The sequence below is a fragment of the Hermetia illucens genome, chromosome 6 (assembly GCF_905115235.1).
Source record: "Hermetia illucens chromosome 6, iHerIll2.2.curated.20191125, whole genome shotgun sequence".
In the NCBI taxonomy this organism is placed as follows: domain Eukaryota; kingdom Metazoa; phylum Arthropoda; class Insecta; order Diptera; family Stratiomyidae; genus Hermetia; species Hermetia illucens.
The window spans coordinates 28941408-28959575 of NC_051854.1; the positions used below are offsets into that span (position 1 = coordinate 28941408).

Here is an 18168-nt window from a genome sequence, read left to right on the forward strand (position 1 = left end):
AATAGGAACTCGGTATGGAGTTGTTTGAAAAAAAATCATGAAACAGGACAAACAAAAAGAAGAAAAAGATAAAGAAAAAAGAAGTACACCACTTCAAAAGAAGATCAAATTATTTTGGAAGAAAGTCTTAAAAATCGTTTCAAAAATGCAGTTCAGATCACAAAAGTAGTGCAACAATTACACTAAATAAATAATTAAAAAAAAACTTCAAAAACGCCTGAACAATTTGGGTACGATCGTGAAAGAGCGCGTTTAAATTGGGCTAAGACAAGAAAGTTTGGAATGAATCTAACCGGTCACGAATTATTTTTTCGGGTAAATTGAAATTCAATCCTATATAACGATGGCTTTTATAATGTTCGACGCAAACGAGGTGAACGATATGGAGAAAATTGCATCCTTCCAACTATTAAGCATTTAACCTATGTGATGATTTGGGGATGCATTTCTAAATATAAAGACATTATTTTTCAAAAAGATTCGATGCTTTGTCATCGAGCCCGTTCTGTAAGTAGAGTAGCAACAAATGTCCTCATTATCATATAATATTTTTTAAGTTGTATAAACTATTCTGCAACATTAGATCAAATCATTGAAAGAGGACCAAGACATGATATCTTTGGATTGGCTAGGCAACAGTCCAAACTCCAATCCAATCGAAAATGTGTTGGGCGAAATGGCAGATAAAGTATGAATAAGAAGGCCCAGAACCATGGCTGAGCTTAAGGAAACAATCGAAAAAGTTTGATATGGGGAAATTACGGCTGAATATTTGAGTGCTTTTACCATTCCAAGCCCAAAGGGTGAAGACTTTCAATAAAGCCAAAGGTGGTGCAACAAAGTGTTAAGCAATATATTAACGTGTCTTTTTTTTACAAAAATGAATTTTTTTAACCAATTCCGAAGTTAAAAAAAATTATTTCTCTCTCTATTTACCATGTTTTATTTGTCAAAAGTTCTAATTACTATCAAGAGAAAAATATTTTTTTCTTTATGCCTTAAATAAATTAATGAACGTACTTTAATTGAAATTGGGATGATTTTGCGTAATTTTATTGACGTTTTTCTGCGTCAAATTACCAAAATTAAAAAAGTTTTCTCGAAGCCATCCAAATTTCATTTTTCTATTGACGTGAACAAATTTCCCAATAAATTAGTTCCCAACCAAGAAGACTATACACAGGAGATAAAACTACCTAGGCAAGTCTTGAATTTTTGCAGTACAAAATGTATATCGTTTCCATTTGTGGTGAATTTTATCAATTTCCTATTGTATTTATATATGCATGTATTGGTTGTTTGTAGGTCTTGCTTAGTTACATGGATTCCCACACACAGAAGTGTTATAGAAACACGAAACACAATTCATTGACAGAAGCGCAGAAAACACTATGATCTTGACTCGACTTCAAACCGGATGATCCCATTTTGTCCTGCTTTTTTGACTAGTTTCACCTACTGTATCTTCTTATTCCCAACCCAATAACATTAACAAACTTCAAGCCGGTAAAGAAAAACAAACTTTTTTGCTGTCCATTTCATAAAAAAAAACTTTATTAAATATTTTAAGTTTCAATAGAATTATAACAATATATAAATTATGATATAAAACCAAAAGCATTTTCTTATAACTGTAGTTTCCTAAACATACAATACTGTCCACATACATAGTAATGTATTTTCAAATTTATAATTTGTTAAAGCCGCGTAAACATACCATTCAGGTACCTTGAACTATTCAAAACATTTTGATAAATACGCCAAATTAAAGTTCTTTCTTCATTTCTCAGCAAAGATTTGTTTAAAATTATTGGAACTTATTTTAAGAAGAGATGAAGATATCAATCTTATGCATATCGGAAAGTCACTTGGCTTATTCTCTTCACATCTCCGCTCACATGAACAGCACCAATGTGTGCCATTGGTTCGTTCAACCGGAACTGACATTCGAAATTACGACCTTCGTCACCACTGTAAACGAAGACCTCATCGCTGATAAATTTGAAAGTTAGTGTTAAATTCTTCTCCTCTGCAATAAAAAGATTTAAATATTTGTTATGGTCTCTGGAATATTAAATGAATATATTTACCTAAAATAAAAGTGTTTGCTTCAGTTTCGCCAGGTAACCATTCACCTGAAACTTTCGTGTTTTGACTGATTTTACTTTGGTGCACTTTAAAGTGGTAAATTATATCTTCAGGATCCTCGACATCGGCATCGGCTGTGAAATCGATAGATAATCTGAAAATTCAGAATCAAAATTTTAGGATTAGTGTTTTTCAAATCGACTTGAAATGAAGATCGACAATCCAATATCTCCTCTTCCGGATTTTCACCCCAGCAATATCTAAATGAGCGAGTGATATTGGCTAGATACAACGAATAAATTCTCGAGAAACCCAAAGGACACTCAAGGATTAAGTGAATGGTATCAGCCGCTCAACAAAACAGAAATTTCTTCACGAAAATTTCGTTGTCTGATGCTAAAAGATTCTCATTTCTATTTAATTGAGCCCGAGCAATGATGTTAGTCCCACCCTTTTTATTATTCCCCACCCATTTTATATATCGAAAGTGCTAAGACACAATCGTTTATAGTCTATTCAAACGCATAATATACAAAATCAATATACAAATTTGGCGTTATGACTTTTCTGACATGATAAATTGGTCTAATTTGCGGCACCTTCAATAAGTTCTTTGGCAAATATAAGATAACGTCTCACTGCATATTAGATGGTTTATAAAGTAAATGCAAATAATATCAAGGTGTATGCATTTGATGTTCTCCATTTCTATAAAATTTCAATGAAAACCCGAAAATGCTCTTGGATAAACATCATTGCTTTATTTGATCACATAAACACGAGTTAAAGAGATATCATCTATGGATAAATTCGGCATTAAAAGTTAAGCGAACATGATAAATTGGTCTGTTGCATGATACTTTCAATAAATCTTAACTATTGCATAGATAAGATAACGTTTTACTGTAAATTGAATACCACACAAATAGCTTGCAATCTGACACATAAATCAATATGCATTTTTTGTTGGATATTTCTGCACGTTCTCATTGAAAACAAGTAATTCTACCTAAGTTTTTACAGCTTTTGCTAGAATTTAACAAAATGGACACCCCATGAAAATTAACTTTGATAAGAAATTTACACATAAAAGCGAAACAAAAAAGGTGTTTGAATTGTAGCATTCCAATTTAAAGGTGTAGTTCCTGATTCGAAATTGAAGGGCACTTATCATCATTGACATCATTGGTCCTTACACAATGTATGTACTCGTATGTATTCAAAAAAGATCACCTGGAAAGCGAACAAGTAGTTTTTTCATATTTACAGTTTTCTTAAATTCACTGAAGTAATTGACAAACCAGGACAGCTACTACACCAAATGAAAAAATAATCATTAGCGACTGTGTAACGAAATAAAACTAATGCAACTTGAACCGTAATAGTCTGGAACTTTTATAAATATTTCGGAAAATTAGTGGTCCCGGCTTCATGTCGACTGTTAAGCTAAAGCCCACTTAACGAGGTTTCGTCTACTATAAAGGTATACAAACCTATTTTTGATTTTGCATCTCATTGGGGTTTAAAAAATGGAAAAATATCCTGAATAATTGCCACTTAGAAATTTCTCAGAAAGGATGAATGCAGAAAGTGGTGTTCTATTACTGGCGTTTTTTATTACCGACGTATAATGAACCTGTCAAATGCAAAATTTACCACAGTGTCGCCTGTTCTGCCCTCTATGGTTCTGAGTGCTGGCCGACTATAAAATACAATAAACAGCGCTCCTCGGTGAGGGAAAATATTTCGTTCGACCAATGTCGTAGCACTCCATGATCACGTCCGAAATGAGGATATCCGCGACTGAAATGGGGGGGAAATTTTCAAGGGAGAGTCATGTAATTGACGCTAACGAGAATTCAATTTCCAAGATTGATCTGAACATCGAAATCGATGGTAAACGACTAAACGGCCGGACGAAACAACGATAACTTGATGTGCGAGATAGTAATTTGAAAGCCTTCAAATACCATCCAAATCATACCTTCGACACACCAAAGTAGCGCAACTGATCAGACCAACCGACCTGGTGCTGAACAGTACAAAGGCTGAAGAAGAAGGCTTGTACTTCTTCGCGTAAAGCATATTCTGAGAATTTTTATATATTTATACAGCTGCCAACATCCCTCAAATGGACATAACGCGCCAAAAATGCATACGCGCCATTGTTGCCAATTCACCGAAATATATTCCACCTCCCCCCAGGTTTTCTTAAGAAACCTGCACTCCTCCTCCACTGTTCTGCGCCACGAATTTCTAGTATAGTTAATTCTCAAAATGTATGCCCCTCGTATTGTATATTGGTGCGTTGTTTTGTGGAAAATCCATCGCTGGTCACCATTAATAAGAAGCAGTCTCCCACGCGATTACGCCACTTCTTCTGCTACTGCTCTGTTCTTCCTTCCTAATCTCACACTAGCTGTAGCTGTATCCATCCGGTCCATCTAAACTATTTTTTTCTCGTCGGAAAATATGTAATGTGCTTTTTTGCAAGTTGACGACGTCTTGCCTTGCACTTTGCATTTAGTAGTGGTTTTCTTTGTAGTTTTTTACGAACGAGGTGCGCAAAGTTGGGTATCACTCACAAATAATAGTTTTTGCAGCGCTTACATGTTTTTGGCTTTGATTTTAGCAAGTAAGAGCGCTGAATTAGGGGCTTCATGAAGGATTCTTCCCTCGATTCCGTAGTTCTCTTTATTGCAAACACAATTACTGACTGCTGATTCACTTCTACCGATTCTCTCCGCAATATAACGGCAACTTCGTCCTTGGTTTTTATACACATTGATTTTGGTTTTTTCAATGGTATTTAAGTCCTTCTTAGATTCATTTTTCCCTAAACAACATTAAAATCCTTTAGATTAACAGCATAATACTTTAAGAATAGTTCTGTCCGGAATGCTCCTCTTACAAAGATCATTCCAAATGCACTCCCTGTTCACGTTGTCGATGAAGAGCAGGTGGAATGATAATCAAAACTCCGCACAACGATCTGAAGAGTGTTATTGTGATCCGTACAGAAAGATCTAGGACGGAAATTAATCTATTGTTTGTCAGTCTAGCTTTCTAGGTGTGCCTTAATGCGTTCCAGGACGATTTTAGCTAATATCCTCGCGAGGGCAGAAAACACGCAAATACCCCAGCAATTATCGCATTCAAGACGGATGCTCTTTTTCGTAAAGATGAACCCCTCTTTCCACTTTTTAGGAAAGATTTTAGATTCGCAGGATTTAATAACTGACGTTATCTAACGCATTCCCAATTTAATTACCTCATAAATAAGCAAAACTGTAAAATATGAACTAAACAATATTCGAGAACAGTTGATCAGCGATAATTACGACCACTAAATTTTAATTTCAACTGGGAAAAATCAGACAAACCTGTAGTTCTGACAAGATAAAGTAACATTGCACACTTCAAGGAAATCCACATTTTTTGCACAGAACTGATTTCAAATGGCGCATTACCGTGAAGACATTTATCACGATAATATGCCAAGTGATATCAACTATCGACGTAGAGTGTTTAACTCCTTTTATTCTCAACGTTAACCTTCTATATCTTTCTAAAAAACTTTCATTCGAAGTGAGAATGTTTAATAAATATCCTCATTTGCGCATATTACATAAAATGTGGATAAAAATACACTTTTGTGAAGAAAAAATGCGCTATATATGTGACAAAACTACGTTTAATGTTGTACCCATTTGAGCGTAATTTATTACCTCATTTACATATAATGTAAATTTTCAAAACACACCAGAGAGTAATTTTACTTCTATAATATGAGGTATTCAAGCTGTGTTAGGGATGCCATCCAAACCTGGCTCCTAAAGGTCGCCGATCCTACTATATATGTATTTCCTGGAAGTATTATGCCCTCATTGAGCTGGATAACTGTTTACCGTCTGTTATTTCCATAGTGGAGAAACAGAGTCGTCACCATCTCTTTCAGGAGGCGGGGGATAGGTCATCTGAGGCGATCTTCGCAGTCTTTTCAGTACAGCCTTGTATGCGTCACCCCAAGGGTTTCTATCGGCCTGATTGGACCACTGTTTGAAGCAATGCTTTTTACTCCTCCGAATGGTTTCTTTTAAGCGGCCACGCAGTTGCCTATGTGTCTCCTCTCAACCGCCGCTAGCCGGGTTTACCCTAAGCGGAGCATGCGGCTCACAAATTTCCGATTTCGTTATTCCACCAGTATTTGGCTTGTATTCTGGCCTTCTGGGCATAGAAGCATCGCATGTTTCCGTCACCCGCCGGGTCATTTGGTTGACTTTTTCTCTGGCCGCATTATCCAGGGATAAGTCGGGCTTGAACGCCTTGACAAACTTATCCTCCCTAACAGCTTACGCCGTCCAGCCGGCATTTTGCGAGAGCTTTTTTTGCAAGTCCATTTGCTCTTGATTTCAATGCAGATTGCCTGATGGTCAGTGGTGAGTATAGTCCTCACTGACTTGCCAAACGACTCTACTGCCTAAAGTGGCGCTCATGTCAGTTCCATTATAAGCCCCAGACCCCATTCTCGCGAAAGTATATGAGGTCCAACATTCGCGAGTGCCACGTATAGCTCTGCGAATGCTTCGAGCAGAACGCGTCCTTTCACTTTCATTATCCGACTGACCCATTCAAAAGTCCACGTATTACAGTTATCTGTTCTGCTTTATCGGCCAAAGTCTCTTTCATTTGAAATATTGCATGCCTTCGCAATGTGACCGACACAGAGGCATCTAAAGCATCGCTTTAATGCCACCCGGTCCCTAAACCGATACATACCCCAGCCTATTCTTACTCTCCCTGCTGCTTCCGCTGGCAAGCTGATGATAGCGGTTTGTGTTCCACCGCAGACTTTCCTTGCCGTGTTTACCGCTGATTCCTGAAGTCCGACAAGCTCGGATCGTTTTTCTAACGCCTCGCAAACCTCCTCCTTCGTGGTGATTTCATCTATGTCTTTGGAGACGATAGTCATCTTCGTCCTGCTAGCCCTTATGTCTGCATACTGTCGTTTGTGGTTTGTGGATGGTGCTCACTTCTGGCCTTATCTTTCTTCCGATCTTTTCTTTTTCGAGGTCCGCCTTTCTCCAGGCTTCCGCATCCGTCTTGAGAAATCCACTTTCGTTTCTCGGAGCCGCGAATACGAGAGTTTCGCTGGCTTCTCCAGATTCGTCCTCCTTCGTATTTTGAATAGGCGTTGCTAGTGTCGCTGGCTCACTTTTTCGATCAACGCCACCGTATGTCAATCGGATGCCTACTTTCATGGACAATATTCGCCCTTTGAATATCGACGGCCGGGAACCCGTTTGCCCACTCCCCAAAAGCGCTGCCACTGGGTTTCCGAATCCTTGTACCGTAACTTTATTCCTCTTCTACTACTCCATGTTTGGTGTTATTTCTGGGTATCCTTCCCATAGCTAATTTTCACCTAACGGGTCTGCACATGAACATGCCCATACCTGCACGCCCGCGCATAGCAACTATTGAAAGCATCATTAGGTTCATTATCTTGTTCATTCATTATGCTCTTCCAATTGTCCGGAACAGTTTTCAATTCACATATTTCATATTTGTTATTTCGCCATTTCCAAGGCGTTATACATATATTCAAATCACTCCATTTACCATTAGTACTTGTGTTTCATGTTTGTCACCACCGTCAACTATGTCGAAATAAGTGAAAATGATTGTTAACAGGTTGTTTCTCCTCTCATATAGAAAAAAGAAGCACACAAGAGATTTGAGAAAGATATGAAGTCTGTGATCATGATAGTGAATGATCAATCAAATTCAACATCTTTCATTTCTCCAATACAGTAGAATCCCGATAATTCGTATGGCCCAGCAATGGACAATTTTGTACGAAATATCGGGATTACCAATTACCGGGAGTCCAAAATAAAGAAACTTAACTCAAATTTGTATGAAGCCGGAAATACGAATAATCGATGTACGAATTATTAGGATTTCACTATAACAATTTTCGAAGAAAAGATAGAAAAGTATTTCCCACTATATGAATGTCTTAATTTTTTGGGCATATGTTTTGGAGATACGTTGCAGTAGTCTTTTAAAGATAAGTTCATCAAGACATAACACGAATTATTTCAATAGAAAAGGTTTTTCTTAGGATTTTTATTGAAGATACTTTTGTTTAAGTCCATATTGAGAAATTGGTGAAAGTTTTACTTTTTAATTGAAGAATTTCGTTACTTCTTAAGAGGGGCCGGAGTTCGTGATATTATTTTCGTCAATATGAGGACAACTTCAATAACCCATTCTACTTTTCCGTTTCAGAAACCCTTTAACGGCATAAACATTACATATCCTTGAAATGAGAACGAATGAGCTTAGTTATAGTTCAATGTAGTGAGGTATGTGGTGCTGAAATCTCAACTGAAAAGAAAAATGCCATATATCTCTATATGGATCACAGTACATCAACACCGCATATGCGCCATCGTTAGCGGCTTCTAGCAATATGATCCAGCTCTCTCAGGACTCCAGGAAGCTTACAGTAGTCCTCCATTCTTCTACCACAAATTATTTTAGGACACCCACCCGCCGGTCATACTGGGATGACTATAGGATAGCCGTCAATCAAATCCATCCACTGTTACTTTCATCATTCTGGTCAATACATCTACAGGCCGAGAGCGTGCACAGTTCTCCGATCTCTACGATAGCCTGGACCAATATCTATTTGGTGTCTTTATTGAGACCTTCTATTAATCTGTTTACTTCCTCCCCCAAATTCAAAACCATTTGGCCAAAGTTCATGACTCAACAAGAGTGCAAACATCGTCGTCAGGGTAACCCATCTAATTGAGAAGAGATAAGAGGGTCCATTGATCCCCTTTACGTGTTTCGGAGAAGGGAGCACGTAGAACGTCTCCGGTAGATAAAAGGAACAATATCGGCAGGTTAATGAAGGCCTGTTCTATTCCGCTTTCCTCCAAAATTTTCCTTGATTCTGCAGATGACGTTTTGCATGATCATATATAACTTTCACAATAACTACTAGTTTCTCTAGCATATTCCTCTTGTGTAAAACACTCCAAATACACTCCCTGTTGACTCTGTCGAAAGCCTTTTCGAGCTTGATGAAGGAAGGGTATGTAATTTGAGCCCATTGCTGCACACTGATCAAAAGGGTGTTGATGCGATCGATACAGAAGGATCCAGATAGGGAACCTGTTTGTTCTTGCCAATTGGATCTACTAGATATTCCTTCAGATGATCCAGGATTACTTCAGCTATTATCTTTGCAGCGGAAAGTCGGGTGCCTTTCTTCAAAATTTTACTGACCATTCCCTTTTTCCACCCACTAGGTAAGATCTCAGATTTACGAAACTTTTGAATAAATGAAAGTAGTAGCGACAGCAATACTGGAATACTGTATCAGAAAGGTAAAATTTCCTCATCGGCTATATTGCAGAAGACAACATTTTCACGTATAACATACCTGTATTTTTATATTAATGGGTGCCATTCATAGATATAGCGCGTCAACCCCACCTACGCGCTCTTCAGCACGCTCCACGACTTCCCGAGACACTCGCGCTCCTCCTCTACTCCTTCTGCGCCAAGTGCCCGTAGCTAGCAATCCAATTTTCGCCACTCCTTCCATTTATGAATGGGAAGGTGGAGGTTTTCTCTCCTCTAACCCAATGAAAGTGATGGCCCCTTAAAGTGGGGTCTTTTGACATCATCATCCTAAAGTTTGATTTTTCAATATTACCCCTCTCCCTTAAAAATACATAGCACCTAAAAGTGGGGCTATTTTTTGACCAAACCGTGAACGTGAAGAAGAAAGTGTAAACGCAGTTCTGTTTAGAATACATGTAGTTATGGCCCAAACTAGAACTAACATGATCGGTTGAAAGATATAATTTTGGCAGCCGTTAAAATATTGAATTTCAAAATCGCCCTCATTTGTTTACCTAAAACATCGGAAAAAGGACTTAATATCATCGAATCTCAGACATTTTAGTTGAGGCCATAATGACGAGTATTGCGATCATTTTCATGAAAATATTTAAATCGATCCAGTAGTTCTTGAGAAAAATGAGAAGCTTTGAAAAATGTATTTTCGAAACGCGTTCAAAGTTTCAGAAAATGTTTGTGGCAGTGCAATTCTAGACAGATCTAGAGAATGCAACAAAAAAAATTAAGCAAATCGAATATTAAATCGCCAGGCAATCTCAAAAATTATCCGAGAAAACGTGGTGCAACAAATATAATTCATATGAAAAATACGCTCTTTTGTGTCTTCTTGTTAACGGTGACTTGTATCGAATTTTCCGACTTTTCACAAAAAAGAATTATTGTGAAACTTTGAGACGCTGCCTGTCACAATTATTTAACGGGATAATAAAGGAGGGAACTCCCGCTTTCTTCTACATATCTTCTTTTCAAAACTTAAATAGTGATATAAAAAACTCCACTTCGAGGGGCCATAACTTTTTAAGGAAGAGGGGTGTTGAAAAGAGGAACCTACTCTCTCCCCCTTCGGAAACCTTTACCAATAGTTTCCATTCAAGATTTAGATATAACTTGAAGTATAGTGTGGCTTTATGTTTTGAGGGACTGCTCTCCTGATATCAACTTCCAAAAGAACTACATAAAATACACATCTGAAATTTTGTTGCCTGTGGGATACCCAGAAATAATGATAACTCCATGGATTACAGCTTAAAATTTTGCGTTCGCGATTGAGCCATTGTTTTTAAATCAGTTTACTGTCTGTTTATCACACGCACTTTTCTGAAATCGTTACATCTATTGACATGAAATTTATTGAAAAGGTGGCAACTGTGAACCCTCGCACATGCAATGAGTCATGTCAATATGAAATGAGATCAATTAGTACTTTCCGAATCAGCTCTTATTTCCAAAGCCGGTTGAGAAACGGAGGAGTGAGGGGACCATAAAAGGGTCACTTAAATTAAGGAGACATCCTCAGGAACCACCCACTATAAAAATCACGATGATGCCTCTATATGACATCTAGGCCCCGAAATACCGAATAAAGTTAAAGATAATATATCAATATATTTTTAAAATTTATACGAACCCTCCTTAAATTCACTCTAGACTCGTAAGGTTTCGCATTAATTAGGTTTTAATTTGAAACAGCATACTGGAAAGTTTGGTGGAAATCTAATATTATTTACAAAGTTACAGTAGGCCGAAATTGCCCTCTTTCGCGTCGAATTGGTACTCCCTAAAAAACCAAATTTCAGTTCCGCATCGTATTGAATATTGGGTATGTTCAATGGATTATGGAACCATAATGTACCTAAAGGTATGTAAAAATTCAACAAAGCTTTTCATACCTGAACCGCCCAACTTCCGGTTTCCGACTTATTATTAGTTTTTTTTAAGATTCTGCGTAAAAACAAAACTGCTTTACTGTCGAACGAGGGAGCGCGATCGCCAAGTTTTCTACGCCGTAAAACAGAGATGAGCTGACTGGTCCCCTAAATTAATTCTATGAGAATTAATCCAAAAATGACCAAATCTTGCAGAAAGCAGAAAACATAATTTTTAATGGATTCGTACTATTATTAACAAAGTAATAGGTAAAAGGTAAGAATTGTCTATTTCGTGCAAATTTCCGTACTCCAAGACAACATACAATCACAGGCATTGTATCTCACATATTAATTGAATATACGGGTAATGAAATATTCCTTAGTCTTTATCCCGTTCACAAGCGCGGTCGGCTCATCGTGATCGGTTGTGCCATTTTGTTCTAACAAATACATGATCTGGATGCAATCGTGAGGCCTTCAAATCACCATCCAACGTAACAAGCCACCATTGTTTCGGCCTTTTGGTCGCTTACCATCGAGTTCGATATTCAGACCAATCTTGGAAAGTGAATTCTCCTTAGCGCAAATTACGTGATCATATCATCAAAGTCGCCTTTTCGCAATTTTCCACGATCGGTGAAACCCTATATCGATCGCGGATATTCTCATTTTTAATGTGATCCAGAGATGTCACGCTACTAGTCCAACGAAACATCTGCGCCTCCATTACTCCGGCCAACACTCAGAACCATAGAAGGTGACAGGACAGAGGATACTGCGGTAAATTTTGGATTTAAGATATTCTTTGATGCATCGATCAAAATATTCCCGCTCATGAGTATTTCAACCACAAAAGATTTCAAATATGAAACGCCGAGCTTCTATAATAGTTTCTGACTTGCCATTTTTGGGTTGATTCGCATTAATATTGTATACACCATAATTTGGGTTGTAAATAGTTATGTAAGCCATGAGGAGCCGAGCTTAAGGCAAATACAATATAATACCGTACGTGGAATCAAAGCACTAAGGAACCTTCCCATCCTATCGAAGTTTCTAGTTCAATAGCGGACTGGGTGTGTCAAATATCAATTTCTTCTAGCAAATTATTGCTCTTCTCTCATGGTTGGCAACAGCCAACTCGAGTTGTCTTCAGTTTTATTACAAATTCTTTATTTCCGAAATTCTTCATGAAATACCGATTTAATTATCAAAAGTCGGGACTAAGATCATTCAATATGGTTTAAAGTATGCTTACAATTCCAACGGAATGATCAATAAACTTTTTCTTCGAAGATAAGTAAACATTCCTCATTCAATCCTAACATTCGTTTTCATTTTTCTATGATGCTCCATGTTAGATTAAACAATGTGTAAATATAAATTTAGTCAACATTTAGTGCTATTCAAAAAACAAATCTAATCTACGTATTTGCGTTGGCGCATAAGCATTATTTCGCGCATCTAATTGTTGCTAATTTAAATTTTATTACCTACTTTCAACCTATTCACATTCATTTGTTGCCGGTGCGAAGTGTGGGTCTGATCTAATTAGGTGTATATTATCACCTGGTCCATATATGATTTTTTGGATCACTTCTTCAGAACAATTATTTTTAGACACTTTTGAGGGTACTGGCTTTTGCATTTATCAGCATCATCGGTCACAAGTAACAATTACAACTAAAATCTACCATTAATTCTCAGGATTCAATTAAGCAAATAAAGATATTAAGGCTTAAATCATTTCAACCAAAATTTTGTTATAATTTTTGGAATCACTCACTCATTAGCACCATCCACCAGATGTCCCGATATCGTTATTTCGTCGCCTTCTTGCAAAGCTTTTGGTAAGCGCATCATAATTTTCGACATAGTGATTACAATTTCAGAGATAACAATTCACAGCTTTATTTATTTCTTAATTAATACTTTATTGCCAGTTAAAAATCTCACACAAATGCTTTCCGCACACGATCCGTCCCGCGATTCAATCTGGAGTGCTTACTAAACTTTCTTCTTCGACCTTATATCCGATCACTCACAAGAAATGGAATGAATTGCCGGCGAATCTATAGCTTCTTCGCTGTAGAACACTGCAATGGAATGAAAATTTGTTTACATTATCTTTACAAGATATGCTCACTTACACTCTTGGCTGTATTTTTCAATTCACGCTTTTTTCCTCTAATGAAATTTTACTGTCCATGATTTCAACACTTGGAAGCCGATAACAAGCATATCGTCTAGTGAAGGCAACACTTTTAAATATTTCTCTTTTAAAGGTTTCAAGATGTAAATGGTGGCGGAGTATTGGATGCTTCTGAATTGCATCATCCCATGCGTCGGAATAACAAATGAAATAATAATAATAATAATTAATAATGATTAAGAAAGAAATGCAACAAACAGGGTAGAATAGGTTCGATTACCGCAGTGCGACCTCAATAGACCTATCAATTTTCCAACAAGATCTGGTTAATTGAAACCAACAGTTCGTACATTATTCTCTTATATATTTACTAGAAACATTGTCACGCTAAAGCAAAAGAACAATACAATAAAGAAAGAACAAATCGGGAAACCAGAAACTGGACGCTTCAGGTATGAAAGGTTTTGTGTATTTCTTTTATAAAAAACATTTGAGTAGGCATTTGTCCCATTAGTACCTAGCATATAATGTACATCATCATCAACGGCTCAACAACCGATATCTGGTCTAGGCCTGCCTTAATAAGGAACTCCAGACACCCCGGTTTTGAGCCGAGGTCCACCAATTCGATATCCCTAAAAGCTGTCCAACGGCCTGACCTATGGCATTGCTCCATTTCAGGCAGGGTCTGCCTCGTCTTCTTTTTCTACCATTGATATTGCCCTTATACACTTTCCGGGCTGGATCATCCTCATCCATACGGATAAAGTGACCCGCCCATCGTAACCTATTAATCCGGATTTTATCCGCAACCTGGCGGTCATGGTATCGCTTATAGATTTCATCGTTATGTAGGCTACGGAATCATCCATCCTCATATAGGGGGCCAAAAATTCTTCGGAGGATTCTTCTCTCGAACGCGGCCAAGAGTTTGCAATTCTTCTTGTTAAGAACCCAAGTCTCCGAGGAATACATGAGGAATGGCAAGATCATAGTCTTGTACAGTAAGAGCTTTGAACCTGTGGTGAGACGTTTCGCCCAGAACAGTTTTTATAAGCTGAAATAGGCAGCCAACAACCGTGCGCGGGTTTCATCGTCTTAGCTGTTATGGGTGGTGATTTTCCACCCGAGATAGGAGATATTATCAGCGGTCTCAAAGTTGTATTCTCCTATCTTTATTCTCCCCGTTTGACCAATGCGGTTTGATGTTGTTGGTTGGTTGGTTTTCGGTGCTGATCTTGCCACCATATATTTTGTTTTACCTTCATTGATATGCAGCCCAAGATCTCGTCCCAATGGCCGCCTGCTCGATCTGGATGAAGGCAGTTTGTACGTCTCGGGTGGTTCTTCCCATGATGTCGATATCGTCAGCATAGGCCAGTAGTTGGGTGGACTTAAAGAGGATTATACCTCTTGCATTTACATCAGCATCACGGATCACTTTTTCGAGGGCCAGGTTAAAGAGGACGCATGATAGGGCATCCCCTTGTCGTAGACCGTTGTTATCTGGCCTCGCACATTGATCAGGGTCAGCCTAGTCAGTCTTATTAATTTCGTCGGGATACCGAATTCTCTCATGGCGTGTACAGTTTTACCCTGCCTATGCAGCTTTAAAGTCGATCAAGAGATGGTGCAACTGATGTCTATATTTCAATGATGTTCTGGGCGTATGGGGCTATCCTAGCAAGATAGCGGAGAATATCTTATAGATGGTACTCAGCAACGTGATACCTTTATTATTGCTGCACTGCATAATATCTGTCTTTTATGTATGAGACAGATAATGCCTCGTGGCCAATCGTCAGGCATTGATTCGCTGTCCCACACTCTGAGCACAAGTTGATGAACCACTTGGTGTAATTGGTCGCCTCCATATTTAACCAATTCGGCTGTAATTCCATCGGCTCCTAGCGACTTATGATTTTTTAGCCGATGAATTGCACGGACTGTTTCTCCTATACTTGGTTGGTGGCAGTATTTGTCCGTCGTCTTCAGTTGGCGGGACCTCCAACTCGCCGATGTTCTGGTTGTTCAGTAGCTCATCAAAGTACTCAACCCATCGCTCCAATATGCCCATTCTGTCGGAAATCAGATTTCCCTCTTTGTCTCGGCAGAATGAGCATCGAGATGTATAAGGCTTCACCCTGCTGACTTGTTGGTAAAATTTGCGCGCCTGGTGCAGTTGCTCCCTGTACTTTTCTAGTTCACAGACTTGTTGATTCTCCCAAGCTTCCTTTTTCCGTCTGTGAAGTCGCTTCTCCACTCGGCGGAGTTCGTGGTAAGTCTCTACGCGTTCCCGCGTTCTTTGGGAATGCAACATTACTCGGTATGCAGCATTCTTCCGTTCCGTTGCTACCTTACATTCATCGTCAAACCAGCCGTTCCGACTCCTTTTGCGGCTGGGGCCAAGTATGTTTGTGCTCGTATTTATGATGACGCTCTTCAGGTGACTATAAAGATCATTTGTTGATGCTTCTTCTCCAGGATCTCTGTTAACTGCAGTTATTGCAGCATCCATTTCACTCTTATAGGTGTCGCGGAGGGTTGTGTTGTGGATGGCTTCAGTGTTAACTCTCACCTGATTGTCAGAGGGGATTCTGGGTGGTGTTGTTATTCGAGCTCGGGCACCATTCCAACAATGTGATCCTATATTGGTCCCCCTATATGATCTGACATTCATCAAGGCTGAGAGGTGGCGGCGTTCGATCAACACGTGGTCAATTTGGTTGAAAGTGGTCCCGTCTGGATAGGCCCACGTTTGTTTGTTGATAGCTTTCCACGCAAACCAAGTACTTCCAACAACCATTTCGTGTGACACTGCTAATTGAATAATCCGCAGTCCGATATCATTTGTATTTTGGTATAAGCTATGGGAGCCAACGTATCGCCTGAATACGGGCTCCGTCCCTACTTGGCTGTTAAAATCCGCTGTTACATCAGCCCTATATTGGAACAGGGTAATGGCTAGCTACTTGGCAGCTTCATCTCTGTACAGGAAGCGCACGTTCCTTGAGAAAATGCGCAAATCGTTAATTCGTTGTCGTTGCCGGGATCGTGGTTGTGTTATCCGTCCAATCCGAGGCTCCTGTTGTGGCTCCGTAACAAGTTGTTTTTCGTGTAGGGTTGTCAGCCCTTCACAACCCACAACAGTTGGTACAATTTGTCCCGTTTTTAGGCGCGGGAGACTCCGCTTCATCCTTCTCCATCTGCAGCTTACCGTTGAGAAAGAGCTTCCAGCGGTGACTGCGTGGAGGTGGAGATAGGGTGAGGTAGTAGAGCTGTTGGTGTTGGTTCAGCAAGCGTTTCCTAAGTTTTATGCTCCATCATGGGTACCAATCCACGTTTCGCCCTGGCACCTATACTACCCTTTGACCACTGCGTGTTGTGTAAAAATGAAGGATCGGATAGGTTCAGTGGTAGATATTACCTTTGTAAGCAGTGCGTTCATGAGAGACATTACTTGGCGAGTTAGTGAACACTACACGCATAGCGACCTTGAAGCTATACAGTTTAGTATAATGGAGAACAAAATCATGGGGCATCCGAGAGGCATAAGGACATGCCGGACAAAACAGTGGAGTTCAAAGCTGCTTGACGTGGAAATGTTCGCTGAGATATTTAAGGATAGTTCCACATAAACAGGTATAGCTAGAGAAAAATCTGAGCGAATTGTCAGAACATGGTCGTAGCCTCTGATGCGTCTATGCTAGGGCGCAGAAATAAGGCCACAGATTACCGAAACCGTGATGGAATGATGAAATCAGACGACTGCGTGCCGTATACCTGCAAGCAAGAAGAAATTACCAGCGCGCGAATGATGCGCAGAAAATTGCACAGAGAAAGGCGAAGTACAAAATTAATCGAAGAGAGCTGCGGAAGGCGATCCGGTGAAAGTAAGCGAAATTTCTTCTCTCTGACCACTCTATTTCCACAGTGATCCATCGTCGTATCATCCCATTTGTTTGCTGGACAGTATGGGGATGTTCCTGGAGCGCATTATATGCTCCCAATTATAGAACAAGCAGGGAGCATGTTCACACAACAATACGGTTTTCGTTCTGGCCGATCAACTGTGGGTGTGGTCAATCTGATAGAGGAAGCATTTGCAGTGATAAGGTGGCGAGGCGGTACTCAAAAATACTTTGTCATCAGCACCCCCGACGTGAGGAATGCTTTCAACTCAGCACAATGTCAGCATATGATAAGATCCTTAAGCTAGCTATATGTGCCCTCATCTATTCAGCTAATCAACAAGAATTATTTCGTGGATAGAAAGCTCCTCTATGACACCGACTCAGGCCCAGTTGAATTTTTGGTAAACGATGGAGTGCCTAATGTGTTGCGCAACAAACTCTCGCATTAAGCTATCCTTATCGGCTATGCAAACGACACCGCAATTGTTGTAGCAAAAAAACACCCGAAGGATGTTGTCTGGGCATGTGAGACATCGGTTAGGCTGATCAAGGATTGGTTGGTATCACATGAATTGGAGTTGGCGGAACACAAATGGAGGCTGCGCTGGTCAGTGGTCGTGATCGGAAAAAAATTCTACGGTTCTGTGTGGGACAGCATATGATAGAGTCCAAGCCTTTCGTCAAATACCTTGGCGTTATG

The 18168-nt window shown here is 39.3% G+C and overlaps 1 protein-coding gene across 1 annotated transcript; it reads right to left on the reverse strand.

The window, feature by feature from the left end:
- Window positions 1-1522: 1522 nt before the first annotated feature.
- Window positions 1523-13474, reverse strand: LOC119660403. Its single transcript, XM_038068937.1, has 3 exons — window positions 13189-13474; window positions 2091-2242; window positions 1523-2029 (listed from the first exon to the last, which is right to left on the reverse strand). The coding sequence occupies exons 1-3, from the start codon at window positions 13275-13277 to the stop codon at window positions 1848-1850; spliced, it is 423 nt and encodes a 140-aa protein (XP_037924865.1). The 5' UTR covers window positions 13278-13474; the 3' UTR covers window positions 1523-1847.
- Window positions 13475-18168: the final 4694 nt, after the last annotated feature.

Excerpts from the sequence above, each read along its gene's own strand:
- LOC119660403 (XM_038068937.1), bottom strand. The coding sequence starts at position 13,277 with ATGTCGAAAATTATGATGCGCTTACCAAAAGCTTTGCAAGAAGGCGAC. Across the intron at positions 2,243-13,188 it reads CTGGTGGATGGTGCTAATGA|ATTATCTATCGATTTCACAG; the intron begins GTGAGTGATTCC and ends CTGAATTTTCAG. Across the intron at positions 2,030-2,090 it reads AGCAAACACTTTTATTTTAG|AGGAGAAGAATTTAACACTA; the intron begins GTAAATATATTC and ends TTTTTATTGCAG.